Consider the following 18098-nt stretch of genomic DNA (forward strand, 5'->3'; position numbering starts at 1 on the left):
AGACTCCACCATTATCCAAAGGAGTGTGTTCCAGTGTTGAACAGCTCTTACTGTCAGGAGGTTCCTCCTAATGTTGAGGTGGAATCTCTTTTCCTGCACTTTGCATCTATTGCTCCGGGTCCTAGTCTCTGGAGCAGCAGAAAACAAGCTTGCTCCCTCCTCAATATGACATCTCTTCAAGTATTTAAACAGGGCTATCATATCACTTCTTAACCTTCTCTTCTCCAGGCTAAACATCCCCAGCTCCTTAAGGCGTTCCTCATAAGGCATGGTTTACAGACCCTTCACCATTTTAGTTGCCCTCCTTTGGACACGTTCTAGTTTCTCAATGTCCTTTTTGAATTGTGGTGCCTAGAACTGGACCCAGTATTCCAGGTGAGGCCTGACCAGAGCAGAATAGAGTGGCACTATTAATTCCCTTGATCTAGACACTATACTTCTATTGATGCAGCCAAAAATCGCATTGGCCCTTTAGCTGCTGCATCACATTGTTGACTCATGTTCAACTTGTGGTCTACTTGGACTCCCAGATCCCTTTCACACATATAAGTCTCCTTAAGCCAGGTGTCCCCATCTGTGCCTTTCATTTCCCTGGCCCAAGTGCAGTACCTTACATTTCTCCGTGTTGAAATTCATTTTGTTAGTTTTGGCCCAGCTTTCTAATCTACAGTATTAAGGTAATTTGAATCAATTTGTCCTGCCCTGCAACTAGCCCCCATAATACCCCTGATGCCACACCAATCTGTTTTTTTTTTTTGGGGGGGGACTACGTTATCCTTGTGTCTATTCCGTAATTCTATGATTCTTCACATCATGCATAACTACATGAATCTCTTAATCATGTCTGTCTCATTCGCCTTTTTCTAATTAAAAATAGAATTTAATGGTAGATTTCACAACCACTTCTGGCCTTTTGTTTTGTTTTGTTTTTGTTTCTGTTTCTTCCAGACCTTCCCCCTCTTATGAAGGTTCAGGGAAACTCAAACATTGCATTTTTGTGGCTTTTTGTGATTCAGCCTACACAAGGAATTTTACCTTTGGGGTTTCTCCCCTGGAATGAAGCAGTTTTGAAAAAAATTAAGTAGCTATGCTGGTCAATTAAAATAACCTCATGATAGAGAAGGAGGTGCTGCAACTCCAAATCATTTTGGTTGCCACCATAAATTGCTAGCAGACTGCTTTCAGTTCAGTTCAGCTGGTGACAAACTGGTTAAGGTTTTTGTGGGTTAATTCCTGACGTTTTGCCAGCATCTGTGGCTGGCATCTTCAGATGCTGGCAAAATGTAAGGAAGAAACTCTTCTAGAACATGGCCACATAGCCTGAAAAACCCACAAAAAACTATGGATGCCGGCATGAAAGCCTTCAACTTCACAAACTGGTTAAGCCCTGTATAGCTGATAAAGCAGACTTAAGTCTATTAAAACTCATGCTGCCAACTTCTTTCTTTCGGTTAGTCTCAAAGGTGCTACAAGATCTCTCTACATATTAAGTTGTTCTCAGTTTGCTTTGGAAGCAAGAAACGTTATCAGCCTTTCTGATTTTTCCACCTTAAGCTGCATCGCCTGACTCAGCGAAACTTGCCAAAGATTCAGTCCCTCTCCCTGTTTTTCACCTTCCATCCCCCATCTCTTTCCCCAGATTTAATCACAAGGGGAATAAACAACTCCCAGACAAGTAAAACCAGACTTTGACTCCCACACTGACCCCTACAGCTAAAAGGACATTTCCTCTCCTGCAAAAATATCCTTCCACTTAATCTTCCGTATCAGGGTCAATGCACAGAGCCTCATTCTTGGGCAGCACAGTCTTCACCATGCTAACATTTGTAGTACAGTACATACAAAGATCTTGTAGCACCTTTCAGACTAACCAAAAGAAAGAAATTGGCAGCATGAGCTTTCCTAGACTTCTTCCTATTTCCTCAAATGAATTTGGCAGAGTGGAAGCCAGGCACATACATGCCATTGGTATGTGAGGATGTCAGTTCAAATGACAAATCCTTTGTGTATGGAATACATAATGGAAATGAAGTGGCAGGTCCAATTTTATTGATGGCCGTTAGTGCACAAAAGACATAGGAAACTGTACAGGAATGCCTTGAATTCAGAGCTTGAAAGTATACATCTCAGAATGTAATCTAAAATTAGAGCAAATCCCATCCCAGTACTCCTCAATTAAACCCCAAACCTTTCCCAGTCTGACTCCATTACTTACTCCCAACAAACATGGTTGCCACGTTTTTCCCGTTCTGTTCTTGTGCCATTCCCCCACAAACAACAGAGACTGTCCCTAATACTTTATCATGAGAACGTCCTGCCTATCTGCCTATTGTTAAAAGCACAAGAAGAGGGCTCAGCTGTTTTAAGTGACCACTTTATTTCCAGGGTTTGATTTGTACTGGTGGCTGCATCCACACTGTGGAAATAATCTGGTTTGACACCACTTTAACCGCCATGGCTCCATGCTATGGAACGATAGTTTGTTGTGGACCTCTGGTGCCACAACGAACTACCATTCCCAGAATCAGGGTGGCCAGGTATCTACAAAAGGAGGACAAGGCACTATAAAATGTAGAACGTTCAATGAAAATATATAGGGCATTGCAAAATAAAAACTAAAAAGCACTCATATAAATATAAATGCATGCTTCTAAGTCATGCTCAAAATGGAGGACATTTTGGACATCCTCCTGGGCAAAAGATTGAAATGTCAGACAGGTCCTGGAAAAGTCTGTCTGCTCCTGCTCAGAATTCCACAGCATTGAGCCACGGCAGTTAAAGTGGAGTCAAACCGGTTTATTTCTGCAGTGTGAATGCAGTCAGGATCTGTTTTCAGAGTCATGTTTAGAAACTGAGGCTGAGTATTTGCAAAGGTAGCTTGCCCTGAATGACTGAATGACTGCAGAGCAATAAATTTGGGATTGTGGGGGAGATGACCCCAAACTCAGGGATTTCAGATTTCACCCGGACTTGGTTGGCACAGTTTACACACAGCCATTGTATGCAAGTGAAGTGAGAGCCTTTCTCTCTTTACTTTCTCTCCCAGCATCCTAAGTACCTTCACTGTCAAATGCTCTCATTTTCATCCCATTTTTCTCTCTCTACAAACTCCAATCCAAAATCTGAGTAGGCTTTCATCATGTTCAGGCGTGTAGTCTGCTCAAGTCTGGAGGAGGCAAGCTCAGCAGGGACAAAGCTGCTGCCAGAGAGCCAAAAAATAGCTCCATGTGCCTCTCACCCCACGTTGCCAGCAGGCTGCGCATGAGCCAAGTCTGCAGGACAGATCATGTTGTCTCCGAAAAGGTCTAAGCTCAAAGCCAGCAGGAGGCTTGCATCTGAAACCACACTGGAGCGCTCATGTGTCTCATACTGGAGGAAAGAAGTCCTGCTGTTGTTGTGTACCTTGAGGTTGACATATGGTGACCCTAAGGCAGGGTCACTGGGTTTTCTTGGCAGAATTTGTTTGGGGGGGTTTGCTTTTCCTCTCCGAGGCTGAAAGAGTGTGACTTGTCCAAGGTCACTCAGTGGATTTCCATGCCCAAGTGGGGATTAGGATCTTAGGCTCAAGACAATCCACCCAAAAATGGTGGGCTGGAGGCGCCCGTTTTAAGTCCAGAGGGACGCCGCAGCAGCCAAACCATGCAGCGTCCCTCCGGATTAAAAAGAACCTGGAAAAACCGGGTTCTTTTTACAGCGCATGGCGCACATCATCACTGCGCCATTGGCATACCGGTAACGTAGGTAACATGCTGCAACATGTATATGCTGCACGTCCCTTATGTCAAGATGGCAGAGCCAATGTGGACAGGATGGCGCCATGATGGCGCTGCTGTTACACGCGAGGGTTTGGGAGCATGTGGTTAATGCGTGCTCCCGAACCCTAGTATTGGTGGCAGAACACCGCTTTTGGTCATCTAGTTTCCCAGTGTCCTAGTCCAACACTCAAACCACTACAAATTATAGTACTATCATATTAAGTGTGTAGGTGTATAAATGCTGGTTTGTTTGCCTGTTTGTTTCTGTGGGAGTGTATGTATTTGTGTACCTGTTGATCCTGCGTAACCTTTATGTTGTGTATTTTAACATTTCAATAAATATTTAATTAAAAACAAATAACAAATGACAGTGCTACCGCACTATAGCCTAGCTCCAGCCATAGAAAGAACACCATGAGGGTAGTCTTGCTGTGGCTTAAATCTTCTAATTTTCCCTGGAGATGAGAGTGTGTCCATCTCCAGGGAAATGGAGATGAATCTCCTAATCCAAAAAACATTTTTTGTTTGTAATCCAAAAATATTTGTTGATGCTTTTAGGTTGACCTCAACTCATTGTGACCGTGTGGATGAGACATCTCCAAGTCTCCCTATCCTCAAGTCATTTTGTTTTTAATTTGTTGCTTATTTTATCTAATGCTATCTTGTATTATTATCTATTGTTTTATATGTATTTTGTTATTATCCTGTAAGAATGCACGCCATTGGCAGGTTTCATTTTTATTGATTTTTTTATTGTATGTACAGCACTGTGTAAATCCACAGTGCTATATAAATAAAGTGTAATAATAATAATAATAATAATAATAATAATAATAATAATAATTTGTTTAGCTCTTGCAGGTTCAGGCCAGCAACCTCCATGACCAAATCTTACCACCTGGAATACAATCTTCCTATTTTTCTACTGTCTTTTACCTTTCCTAGCATTTTTTCTTTTCGATGGCAGCCTACGACATTTTTGTTCAAGCAGGCTTTTAATGTACAACCATGTCAGGGAGGCTGTTATACACAGGATGTGTGTTTTACTTATCGTTTTAACGTCTGTATGTTTTGTAATTTTATACTGTTTTTTAACCTAATTGATTTTAATAGCCTTTTAACATTTTATGGTGAAGTTTTGCAATGGTTTCATTGGTGAGCCACCTTGGGTCCCTTTTTGGAAAAAAAGGGGGGGGGCACAGAAATGAAATAAATGTTGTCTTTTTCTAACATGTCATGCCTTCTCACGATGTGGCCAATGTCATCTTGTCCTCCGAGGAGAGACCCTTTTTTGGGACTCTTCAGGCTACGAGGCCGTGTTCTAAAAGAATAAACTCTTCTGAACATGGCCTCATTGCCTGAAAAACCTACAAAAAACTATGGATGCCAGCTGTGAAAGCCTTCAGTTTCACAGAGACCCATTTGTTTGTCTTCTTGGCCATCCATGGTCAAGAAGCACTCTTCTTCCAGCACAAGCTGGTTTTCTTTCTATCCGCTTTCTTCACTGTCCGGCTCTCACATCCATGGTTTGGATGATCTCAACTTTGGTGTTCAGTTGTATATTTTTTGCACTTGTCTAGTTCTTTCGGGGCTGCCCTTCCTTTTTATCTGGGAGAAAGGCGGCACATAAATGAAACAAATAAATATTCCCATTCCTTGTCTTCTTCTGATTTCTTGACTGCAGTCTCAGTTCCGATCAATGTTTGATCCAAGGTATGGGAAATCTGTCACTATTTTGACTTCTTTGTCATCTAAGATGAACGGATGGCTCTTGTGGTCTCTTCCAACTCTATGGTGCTACGATTCATGTAGATCTTCTTGTCTGCTTCTTCCAGTGACCTCACTGTGGTTGTGTTTTTTAACATCAGCCTGACACATAAGAGTTAAGTGGTTAGCAAGCTTCATCTGTTGAATCTCTTTTAAAAGTAGAGGCAAGAGGGAGGATGGTAAACACAGACACATAAACAAAAAGCTGTAATCATATCCAGTGTCCATGCCTGCTGTCCGTGTTTTCAACATTTAATGCTCTCTTCCCCCAAAGTGTTTACATTGTGCTCTCTCCAATTCCCAGAATTCTCTCCCTTGTTGTTGTTATGCAGCGCAATGGAACTTGCTCAATGTTATGCACAAGGCTAGGCCTGGATTCTTGCCAGGTGAGATCCTGCTGGGAAAAAATGAAAAGCTGTATGTTAACTGCCACATGTTTGTCTGCAAGAAGATAGTATGTAGAATCACAATTGCATGATCCCTCTGAGATCGTCTGGAAGCCACCCAAAGACGCGACTTGCCAGGGAAGAGACAATAGCTGCCTGATAGGGCTGCCGATCTTTAAAATGGTTTCAAAATGCTTGCAGCTGTAAACAAACTTTGAACTTTTATCTCTAGCAGAGAGATGTTGCCTCCCTGTGCATTTTGCTGTTGGAAGGCAAATTGGCTGCCTTGCTTGCCTAAGCAAATGTCGTGCAGATAAAAATATAATTGCTTCAGCTGTTTTGTAACATCGCAGCTGCTTATTCCAGGGTGGGAAACCCAGGATTGCGAAATAAACTAATAAAACAAGATTCTTGCCTTTAAGAATACCAAGACAGGACTGGAACTGCAATGGTCCAGAGAAATTGCTACGTAAGACTTATCAGAACTGTTATTTTACTGATCAGGACTGGAGAAAGCCAGCATTGCATAGTGGTTTGAGTGTTGGACTACAACTCTTGAGGTGAGACCAGGTTTTGAATCCTGGCTTGGCCATGGAAACCCACTGAGTTGACATTCGGCAAGTCACACTCTCTCAGCCTAAGAGGATGGCAATGGCAAACGCCCTCCGAATAAACCTTGCCAAGAAAACTCTACGATAGGTGCCTTAAGGTTGCCATAATTTGAAGACACACAACATTACTTTACCTGTCTCTTTCCCTCCTCGATTTCAAGCAGAAGCAAAATACTAGGTACAAGTAAAAGTAAGTAAAACATGCAAGAATATTAATTTCTTTTACAAGTGCAAGGGAGATACAGTGGGGTATCTCTGTGTGAATTTGGCAAGAGGCGAGTGTGTTGCACGTCAGTGTGCAGCTGTGAGAAAATGTGTACACTCCCACCCCATACTGCTGGCTGGCATGCGTCCACCCTATGCCAACCTGGGGTCCGCATGACCTTTGGATCGGCAATTGTGCTCCACTTCTGGTTTACACGGTTAATTAGGAGTGCAAAATCAAATCTTGCACACAAGAAGACACAGGTTACTCTGGCACAGAATTGCAGTCTGTGAACTTTGGTCTCTGCCATCACAGAACTGGAACAATAGGAAAGCAGCATGTACTGCTAGTATGTGCCACTGGCAGGCATTATGTCTCATTCATAACAAAGCCAACCTTAGGATGCCTCAATTTGAATTCCAGTCCTGCATGCGTTCAGTCTTGCATGCCCCCCTTCCTTTGTACCAGCATTGCCAAGATTGGTTTGGCATGCCACTGCAGGGGTGATGAGTGTCCCAAGGCTCCATTTTACACTCAGGTTGGGCACGGTGCCAGTGAATGCAGCAACTCAAGTTCCTACTGTCCTGCCAAGATGTACTAAGAGTTCTCAGAATGCAAAATAGGAAAAACAGAACAGACATGAAGCGTTGGTTTCTCTCTTCTAGTGAAGCTCCAAAAGTAGCTATGGATATAAACACCCAGCCTGGATTCGTATAACTTCAGACAGCAGTGTGAGCTCACGTGATGAAATGTTTCCCCTCAATGCTTAAAGAAAAAGTATAAACACAAGACTGACCTAACCTGATCTACCTAATCCGGAAGGCCAAAATCTGAAACACTCGAAAATGCAAAACTTTTTCGTGAATGGCTAAGGTAGTGACACATTTGCTTTGTGAAGGTTTATCATATGTGTACTCAAACTTTGTTGTCCAAAGCTAACAAAATGAAATTCAACACAGAGAAAAGTAAGGTACTGCACTTAGGACAGAAAAATGAAATTTACAGATATAGGATGGGCAACACCTCGCTGAACGAAACTACATGTGAAAGGGATCTGGGAGTCCAAGTAGACCACAGGTTGAACATGAGTCAACAGTGTGATGTGGCAGCTAACAAGGCCAATGCGATTTTAGGCTGCATCAATAGAAGCATAGTTCTAAATCAAGGGAAGTAATAGTGCCACAGTATTCTGCTTTGGTCAGGCCCCACCTGGAATATTGTGTCCAGTTCTGGGTACCACAATTCAAAAAAGACATTGAGAAACTGGAGCGTGTCCAAAGGAGGGCAGCTAAAATGGTGAAAGGTCTGGAAACCATGCCCTATGAGGAAAGACTCAGGGAGCTGGGGATGTTTAGCCTGGAGAAGAGAAGGTTAAAGGGTGATATGATAGCCCTGTTCAAATATTTGAAGGGATGTCATGTTGAGGAGGGGGCAAGCTTGTTTTCTGCTGCTCCAGAGAATAGGACATGGAGCAAGGGATGCAAGCTATAGGAAAAGATATTCCACTTCAACATTAGGAGGAACTTCCTGACAGTAAGGGCTGTTCAACAGTGGAACAAACTTCCTCAGAGTGTAGTGGACTCTCCTTCCTTAGAGGTCTTTAAACAGAGGCTGGATGGCCATCTGTCAGGGATGCTTTGATTGAGAGTTCCTGCATGGCAGATTGGGGTTGGACTGGATGGCCCTTGCGGTCTCTTCCAACTCTATGATTTTATGATGCTATGGTTACATGGGATGAATGCTGAGAATATAGAAGACATCCAGCAAGGACACTCTGCTCATCTCAGGTGTCGGGACATATGATTCACTGACCCAATTCATACAGGACTCCCTTACACAAGGTTTACATCTATTGGCCATCTGGATACACTTCGGGTGGTGTTGACTCTCCAAGATGTCAGGCGGATATCCCTTTCAGGCTGCTACATAAAATGCTGGGGACTGAACATGGAACGTGTCCAGAGGAAGATGACTAAAATAGTGAAAGGTCTAGAAGCCATGCCTTATGGGGAGCAGCCTAGAGAGCTGGGTATGTTTAGTCTGGAGAAAAGAAGGTTAAGAGGGGCCCATACAGACAGGACAAAATAAAACTGCTTTGGGTCACTTTGGAGGTATGTTGTTTAAATGACACATGTTCTGTTTTGGAATGTAAACAACTCTGAATAGCTCCAGATTTGAATTTTTAACCCAAATAAAAGGAAGAACTATATAAACAGTTTGAGGACAGTGAAACACAACATAGAGATAAAAGATTGATTGACGCAGGATAGATATCCAATACATATACAGGGGTGTAAATGTTTAATTCAGTGTAACCAATTAAAATGTGATTTATAATTTCATTTATTCAAAATACTCTAAAAACTTGGTTCATTTTAGAATCGTGGTCCCAGAATTTGGAATATGAATTTCTCTGGGAACAATGCTATTGCTAAATAAACTATGATGCGTTACAGACCATCTGTCAGGGATGGGCAGTTGGGGCAGTCTCGCGCCGCTGCCGGTTGCAGCGCTTGGGAACCGCAGCAGCCAAACGGTGTGGTTCCCGGACGCTGCAAAGAAGGAGCGCGATTTTCACGCTCCTTCCTGCACCCCGGAAGAGACGCCGCAAGTGCCAAAGCGCGCACTCGCTGTGTCATTTCTGGGGCGTGACGTGTGGACGCAGCACGTCCTCTACGTCAAGATGGCGCCAGCCGTGTGGAACGGCTGCTGCCATTTCGTACGGACTCAGTCCATGCTAGGGTTAGGGGCATCTGGAAGAGACACCCCTTTCTAACCCTAGCACGGACTGAGTCCGTCTTAGGATACCCGTCTGTAACGGGCCTATGGGTCCAAACAGACAGGCCAAAATAAAGCTGCTTTGGGTCACTTTGGAGGTATGCTGTTTAAATGACACAAGCATCTGAAGAGGCCAGAAGCTGTGCCAAAGCTGCGCTCTAGTCCTTAAGACTGAAGCGTGATTTTCTTGTGGCTTCTGACCTCTTAGGAAGCATGCATCATTTAAACAGCATACCTTCATAGTGACCCAAAGCAGCTTTATGTTGGCCTGTCTGTTTGGGCTCTATGTTTCCTTTCCAATTGACTCCTTTGTCTCTCTGTTGATGTCTGGTTAAAATTCTGGTTTTAAAATAATCAATAATCTATATCAAAAGTGCTGCCAGGTCATAAAGCTCAAATTTCAATACAATTGCAAAAAAACCCACACCCTTTAACAGACTGAGATTATATATTTGAACACATACAAATGCTCAATAAACAGATACACACTAAGTAAATAAATGCCTTGCCTGCTGTTGAAAGAGCGTCTCACTAGATGACTACTATCTTATATTGGTATGTTTGTATTTTCTTTAAATTATGCTTTTCTTCATTCTGTGTTTCAGTTCTCTTTGTTCTAGTTAACCAAAAGGTTTGGGATATATAACTCAACTTCATTCAATACACAAATGAATTTATAACAATTGTGCAAATAGAAAAATGACAAATACTATTATGGGAGAGAGAGACGGCTAACAAATTACAGGACTAACAAATTACCAAATATTTCTCTTGCTAAAAAACATTACTTCTCCAAATTCTACACTAAACAGGGAAAAAACCCATCTGCTTTTAACAATTTCCCAAGCACTGCTTAGAATGGGAACTACAGTCCAACCAAAGAAATGTCTCCAAGCAAGATGGACATTTTTAAAACTGCTTCCTCCCATTAACCAGTGCTCCTCATCAACCAAATTTACCTTTTTCTTTTTTACTGTGAAGTTATGAGGTCCCCAAATCATCATCCTCACCAGCAACATGACTAATATCAAATATTTAATAAATAATAAAATACATGAACTTTATTCCTATACCCTGCCTTTCTGCTGCAGCAATCAATGTGGCTTACATGACTAGAATATATTGGAATAATACATACTCTCAATAAATAAATTGACCCTCCTTTTTAAAACAAGATTAAATACGATACAGTTTCATATTTAGGAAAAGGAAAGATGATGACACTGACAAAGAAAACACAAATCAGCAGTACAATACTACCAAATGCATGTCTGTTTAGAGGCAAATTCTACAGAGTTTAATCAGACTTGACAACTTTAAAATGGAGGCAGAGAGGAGAAAGGATGAGTTCCAAAATGTCCTCCATTTTGAGCATGACAAAGAAGCCCATTTGGTAACACTTGTTTGTTGTCCTTTTCCCCTCTGAGAAACAAATGCGCCCCATGCTCTGGGTGCAAGTCTTCTCCGCTATTGCTCCTGGGAAAAAAGAACTTTAGAAGGATCCTGGCTATCCTCCAATTGTACCAAATCTGTGCTTTGGGAAATGTTGAAAGGGAAGGAAGGAGCAGAGGAGCAACACACAAGAGGAGATGCATATATTTTCTTTTCAGAACAGTACTCCTATCTTGACATATTCTGCCCCACCCTGAGGACTGCAGGTGAGGGTCATGCTCTCAGTCTCAAGGCAGGCCTGGGAAATCTTGTTAAAATAAAACACACACACACACACAAAAGCATCTGAGGAAGTAGACTGAAATCTACCAAAGCTTATACTGCCAACTTCTTTCTTCCAGTTGAAATAATATGTTGAAAATGAAATAATAAGTTTAACAAAGGAAAAACAAAACAGCCAAACATGGATGTGATTTTCCTTATGAAAATGGTGCACGTATTGATGAATTGAACAACAAGGCGTCGGAAAGCTATTGCGTTGTTGCCATTATTGGGACCTGTGTCTAAAGACCATAAAAATGAACCATAAAAACATTTGAACATTATGCAGCAGGAGAGAGAAACATTGCTTCCCGGACAGTGGGACATTTTGAAGATTGTAAGAAAGAGGTGCATCTCTTTTAGACATTAAGGTGAAGGGAAGGGGCTTTTGCCATGGAGCTGAATATACAGGTTTGCCAAGAGAGTATCTATTTTGGTTGCAAACATACACTTTCCAAATGGAAAAGGTGATACTTGGGGGCATCCCAGCTTACCTTTGTTCCCTTTCTTCTCGAGGTCTATTCTTCCTTGCACCATCGTGGGAGTTTCTCCGGCTCCTAGCTCCTCTGTCTTTGGGGCAGCCATTTTAGTTAACTGATGGAAAGGATGGATGTTTCCGTGGCAACGGCAGCTGTGAGGATAAAGGAAAGGCAAGCAGGATGAACAGAGGCCCTCCTTTTCCAGGACATGTCCTACATTTCAATCCTCTATCCAGGAGGAATTTCAAAATGTCTTCCATTTTGAGCATAATAATAATAATAATAATTATTATTATTATTATTATTATTATTATTATTATTATTATTATTATTTATATCCCGCCTCTCCATAGGATCAAGGCAGCTTACAACAATGATAAAATACATACAATATATAAAAATGGTCTCACTGTTGGCCCTCCCTCCCCAAACCATATCCCAATAATCACAATAATTCCTACATAACAATCATAAAATATGACTTCTGTTACCAATACTGTTTCTTTTCTGTGAGGCTCTTTTTTAACAAAATAATTTTAATCACAAAATTTTAAAAGACAACATACATACACGACAAAATAAAACAACCAAAAAACATAAATCGCATAAAATCAGACTCCCAACTTATCACAAATATCATTATATAAAACATAGAATTTAGTTCATCCTTTTCATCTATCAATATACTTTCTTATTTTCATAATATCTTTATCAACAAAATTTCCATCAGTCCCTAGATTCTTATTTTATAAGAGGTTTTGAACTCAAAATATTTTATATTGGTTTTACGTTAACCGTGGCAAATATAATTATTTATATATTCAAAAAGAAATTCTGTGAGGCTCTTTCTGCAAGCAATAATAACACAAGGCCTCTCCTGAACAGTGAATGAAAGATGATGTAAAATGTTTTGTGTCTCAACATACATAAAGAAATCCAGTAAAATTATTTCCTCTAGTTTTCTAGAAGTGTCAACATAGTTTCCAAACTTAAAAAAAATGAGTACGAAGCACCTTGTACCTAATCTTGGATATAAGTGTTAAAGTACTGTATGTCTACGCTGGGCAATATGCTTTCATATCTGTCATAAAAATATATAACCAAAGTAAAGAAGGAAATAAAATCGAATGAAAAGATTATAAGTATTTCCACATTCACATTTGTGCTTCTGTTAAAGGCTTCCCCCTAGCATTCAGCATGACTACGAAGCATGGATTTGCATTTATATTAGCGTTTTTAACTTTTATTTGGTCATGTCCAACATTTTGTAGTGCCTTGGCCTCCTTTGTGGTGAGGCTATCTGACCACCCTGAATGTAAGCCCTGAAAACCAAATGGGCAAAAAGCAAGGAAAAGATGAAATAGAGTTGATTACTTTGCTCTTCAACCCCACGCTCACATGAAATTCATAAAATCATAAGAGTTAGAAAAGATCCCCTGGGCTTGATCCCCTTCCCCACTGCCATTCCCTCCTCCTTTTGTGTCACGTCTATTTAGATTGTAAGCCCAAGGGCTGGGAACCATTTGTAAGCCGCTCTGAGAGCCTCTGTGGCTGAAGAGCGGGGTATAAATACTCTAAATAAATAAAATAATAAATAAGAGGTCTCAAGGGCCATGCAGTCCAACCCCATTCTGCCATGCAGGAATACACAATCAAAGCACCCCAGACACATGGCCATCGAGCCTCTGTTTAAAAACCTCCAAAGAAGGGGACTCCACCGCACTCCTAGGCAGCGTATGCCATTGTCAAACTTACCATCCGGAAATTCTTCCTAATGTCTAGGTGGAATCTTTTATCCTGTAGTTTGAATCCATTCTTCCAGGTCCTATTCTCTGGGGCAGCAGAAAACAAGCTTGTTCCATCCTCAATATGACACCCCTTCAATTACTTAAACAGGGCCATCATATCACCTCTTAACTGTCTCTTTTTCAGGCTAAACATACTCAACTCTCTTAAGTCTTTCCTCATAAGGCATGGTTTCCAAGTCCTTCACCATTTTGGTGGCCCTCCTTTGGATACGGTCCAATATGTCAACAATAATTAGAATCCATTGCCCTGTGTCCTATTCTCTGGAGCAGCAGAAAACCTGCTTATTCCATCCTCAATATGACATCCCTTCAAATACTTAAACCAGGGCTATCGTATCACTTCTTAACCTTCTCTTCCCCAGGCTAAACATACTCAGATCCCTAAGTTACTCCTCATAGAGCTTCATGGTTTTCAGACCTGTCAACATTTTGGTTTCCCTTCTCTGGACACGCTCCAGGTTGTCCACATCTTTTCTGAATTATGGGGCTCAGAACTGGACACAATATTCCAGGTAAAGCCTGACCAAAGCAGAATGGAATGGTACAGTTGGCCCTCCATATCCATGGATTTCTTATACACGGATTCAAGCATCCATGGTTTGAAACTGTTTTTTAAAAGTATAAATTCCAAATATCACACCTTGATTTTCCATTTTATATAAGGGACATCATTTTGCTATGCCATTATATTTAATGGGACTTGAACATCCATGGATTTTGTTATCCACGGGGGATCCTGGAACCAAACCCCAGCGGATAAAAAAGGGCTCACTGTGTTATTACTTCCCTCAGTCTAGACACAATACTTCCATTGATGCAGTATATGTCTAGTTTAAGTCTTGTAGGTTAAACAACTGAAAGATGGACCAAAACCAAACAGGTGAAATTCTCCAGGCAAAAATAGGCAATTATTTTTTATTGTTTTAATTATACAGGGATAGCCGTGTTGGCCATTTAACACATACAAACAAAAATCCATCAGTGATACCTTTGTTGGCCAACCGAAATGCACAATATACATGTTGCAAGCTTTCAAAACTACATGGGCTTCTTCATCAGGCAGGATGTTACAAACATCTCCCTGTAACATCCTGCCTGATGAAGAAGCCCATGGAGCTTCGAAAGCTTGCAACAAGTATATTGTTTTAATTAGTATTTATTACTTGTGCAGCTGTTAAAAAGCACAGGAGCCTCTAACACAGAGAATATTGGGAGAATCAAAGCTGTGGGAGATATGATCTAGCGCACCTTCAATATCTTGGAAATCACAACAACAATAAAAATCCCTTCTAGCAAGACATGGCTGCCTGTTTGCTGTCTCTGTTTCAGCTGCATATGTGTGAATGTGAGAAGAACATGTTTGAGGGGAACAAAGGAACAGCTAAACCCTGCTGGTACTTTTTACATTGTTTTTTCACTCATGTAGTAATCACACAGATTCCAGTCCAATGTCAGCATATTTAAGGTCCAACACAATGACAGCTTCAAACTGACTCAAAAATTGTTTTACTTGAGGGATAGAGGCGGGTCAGAGGCTGTTTTAAAAACTGTTCTTCGCTCAGATAGGACACACTTCAGGTGATGTTTACACAGCCAACTTCTGTCCTCCCTCTTTGCATCAGTCTCAGAGGATCCTCTCCTCCTCTGGCAGCATTTGGCTTATAGTTTGCGATAGGCGCCTACAGTGATGTCAAAAAGCTGTGTGTTGGTGATCCGTCCCTGTTTGTCCAGCAGGAAATAGAAAGGTTTCCCCTTAATCTTGAGAGGAATCATTGCAGGAACTTCCAAGCGGTGGGACATGCAGGAGACGTGGCGCAGGGGCACCGTGAAGGATGAAGTGAAGGCAAAGGGGTAATAGGTGGTCAGAGTCACATTTTGCCCACCGCGGTGCAGCAAGACCCTGCAGACGGATCGTCGGGAAAAAACAAACCCCGCTACCAAGATCAGGGACCCTACAAAGAAACATATCGTTATGCTCCAGTCTGGCAGAAGAAGACAACAGATGCACATGTAACATTTGATCCTGGAAGGGATGGGAAACCAGAAGGCTGCCAGACGTTGCTGGACTCCAGCTCCCATCTGGCCCTGCCGATATGATTAATGGTCCAGTGTGATGGGAGTTGCAGTCTGGAGGGGCCACTGAAGCCCTACAGTTGGCCTAGCATCAGTTACTGGTTTTCTGTAACGCTTTCCTACAGAGGAATGCCTCTGAAGATGGATTGGAAAAGGCCCAGCTGTGTGTTTCCAGAGGTGAATGGCTTAAAACAAATACCCCTTTTTAAAAAAGCACTCTTGGTTTTATAAATTGATTATCCATATATTTTCAAAATGTCTGCCTGTCCATGGGATCCTCGGCCTTCTTCTCCAGCACCACATCGCCAAGGGATGCATTTTCTTCCTATCTTCTTTCTTAACTGTCCATCTCTCACATCTGTTCATAGCAACAGGGAATGCAATGGTTTCTTTGATTCTAACTTTTGTGCTCCGTTGTCTATCTTTGCATTTCGGGATCTTTTCTAGTTCTTTCATAGCTACCCTCCACATTCTTAGTCTTCTTCTGATCTCATGACAGCAGTCCCTGTTCATATCAATGCTTGATCCAAAGTACATGAACTCTTTTTACTGTTTGGGGGTTGGACTGGATGGCCCTTCTGGTCTATGATTCTATCATTTCTATTCCCTCATTGTCTAGGCTGAATTTGACACGTTCGCCTTAGGATTTGCCATAAGCCAGAAAGGACATGAAGGGACACAACAACTGGGCAAGTCACGCTCTCTCAGCCTCAGGAGAAGGAAATGGCAAACCCCTTCCGAATTAGTTTGTCATTTGAAGTAATTTGTGATAGGTTTGGCTTAGGGTGACCATAAGCCAGAAAGGACTTGAAAGCAACTGAGGCCAGGGACACTCTCTCAGCCTCAGAGGAAAGCCATGGCCAACCCCTTCTGAGGAAATTTGCTAAGAAAACACGAGGTACTAAAACACAGGACAGTACTTTCCCATAGGGAAACCATACTTGCCCATAGGGAAACATTGGAGAAGACTTCCTCCGAGGGGAGAATACGTGCCCATAAGAAGACAGGGGAATAGTTGCCCATAGCGACATGTAAGTTGCTCTGGGTCCCAGTTCTGGGGAAAGAGCGGGATGCAAATAAATACAATAACAACAACAACAACAACAACATAGGAGAATGCTGGTCCACAGGGAAACACTGGCCAAATAAAGTCTCCCTATAGGCAAGGGATCCCCAATGTTTCTCTATGGGCCAATATTCCTCAGTGTTTCTCTATGGGAAAGCATTCTCTGAGCTTTCCCTATAGACATGTATTTCCCAATGACTCCCTATGGGGAAGTATTCTTCTATGCATCTCTATGGGCAAATAATCCCCAATGATTCTCTATGGGCAGCTATTCTTCAATGATTTCCTATGAGCAAATATTCTCCTATTATTCCCTATGGGCAACTATTCCCCAATGTTTCCCTATAGACATGTATTCCCCAATGATTCCCTATAGACAAGTGTTCCCCAATGTTCCCCAATGGGCAAGTATTCCTCTATGCGTCTCTATGGGCAAATAATCCCCAATGACTCTCTATGGAGAAGTGTTCCCCAATGATCCCCTATGGGCACCTATTCCCCTCTTACGTCTTCCCTATGGGCCCGTGTCCCCATGTCTGTCTCCCTGTGGGACCCTAGTCTCTCGGAGGGCCATGGCCGAGGGAAGCCGTCCTTCTTACCGGCGGTGAGGCAGGAGGCGGTGAAGCCGAGGCGCCACTTGCCGGAGCCCAGGCGGAGGGAGGAGGCCGGCTCTCCTCCTCGGGGCGCCGCTGCTTCCTGGTCCCTCGCGGGGGCCCTCAGGGTAGTGAAGGCCAGGTGCGCCAGGGAGGCCCAGAAGACGAACTGCCCGGCGCAGAAGAGGCCCAGCAGCCGGAAGAAGCGGCGCCTCTCGTGCTGGAAGAGGAGCACGTCCCGGGGCACGGCGGCCGAGGACACCTCCAGAGGGAACGCCGAGGAGGAGGAGGAGGCGCCCCTCCAGTGCCCGAAGCCGGGCCACAGGCAGCCCCAGCAACGCCTCAGCCTCACTCCGCAGCAGCGGGAAGCAAGCATGCTGGAATCGCGCCGGAAGTGGAATCGGCCGACGCGCAAAGCTTTCTGGGAAGTGTAGTCCCTCGCCTCAGCGCCTCGCCGTAAGACTTCCGGTCTCTCTCGACGAAGTCGATTTTTTTTATTACACACTCTCTCTCTTTCATCCCTCCATATTTGCGGCTTTGATGAGTATGTTCTCTCTAGGAATCTCTAGGTCCTCCAATGCAACTCTATGGTCAACTTTAACTAAAAGTCCCACCGAAAGCCCTAGAGATTCCTAGAGAGAATACTCTACTAGGCCTTTGTAGCTCCTCCAGTGTAACTCTATGGTCAGTCTGTCGGACGTTGACCACAGAGTTGCGCTGGAGGACCTAGAGATTCCTAGAGAGGTGTCCTCTCAGGTAAAAACATGGCGTTTCTGTTATTTGTGGCTTTTCCATATTTATGGGGGTCTTGTGCCTAGCGAATATGGAGGGACAAGTACAGTATGTGTTTGTAATGTAATGGAG

The 18098-nt window shown here is 42.7% G+C and overlaps 2 protein-coding genes across 2 annotated transcripts in view; both read right to left on the reverse strand.

Annotated features, from left to right (window-relative positions):
- SLC3A2 (solute carrier family 3 member 2) overlaps positions 1-17373 on the reverse strand; it is a 39931-nt gene extending 22558 nt beyond the window's left edge. The window contains exons 1-2 of the mRNA XM_042440717.1: positions 17241-17373; positions 11710-11846 (exon numbers count right to left, since the gene is read on the reverse strand). Coding sequence (XP_042296651.1) covers positions 11710-11800 — 91 coding nt within the window. The 5' untranslated portion in view covers positions 11801-11846; positions 17241-17373. The remainder of the gene's footprint in view (positions 1-11709; positions 11847-17240) is intronic.
- TMEM223 (transmembrane protein 223) lies at positions 15162-17610 on the reverse strand. The gene is made up of 2 exons (XM_042441000.1): positions 17241-17610; positions 15162-15454 (listed from the first exon to the last, which is right to left on the reverse strand). The coding sequence occupies exons 1-2, from the start codon at positions 17608-17610 to the stop codon at positions 15162-15164; spliced, it is 663 nt and encodes a 220-aa protein (XP_042296934.1).
- Between the last annotated feature and the right edge of the window lie 488 nt (positions 17611-18098).

The sequence above is a fragment of the Sceloporus undulatus genome, chromosome 9 (genome assembly GCF_019175285.1).
Source record: "Sceloporus undulatus isolate JIND9_A2432 ecotype Alabama chromosome 9, SceUnd_v1.1, whole genome shotgun sequence".
In the NCBI taxonomy this organism is placed as follows: domain Eukaryota; kingdom Metazoa; phylum Chordata; class Lepidosauria; order Squamata; family Phrynosomatidae; genus Sceloporus; species Sceloporus undulatus.

Excerpts from the sequence above, each read along its gene's own strand:
- TMEM223 (XM_042441000.1), bottom strand. The coding sequence starts at position 17,610 with ATGCTTGCTTCCCGCTGCTGCGGAGTGAGGCTGAGGCGTTGCTGGGGC. Across the intron at positions 15,455-17,240 it reads CGCCTCCTGCCTCACCGCCG|GGTCCCTGATCTTGGTAGCG; the intron begins GTAAGAAGGACG and ends GTTTCTTTGTAG.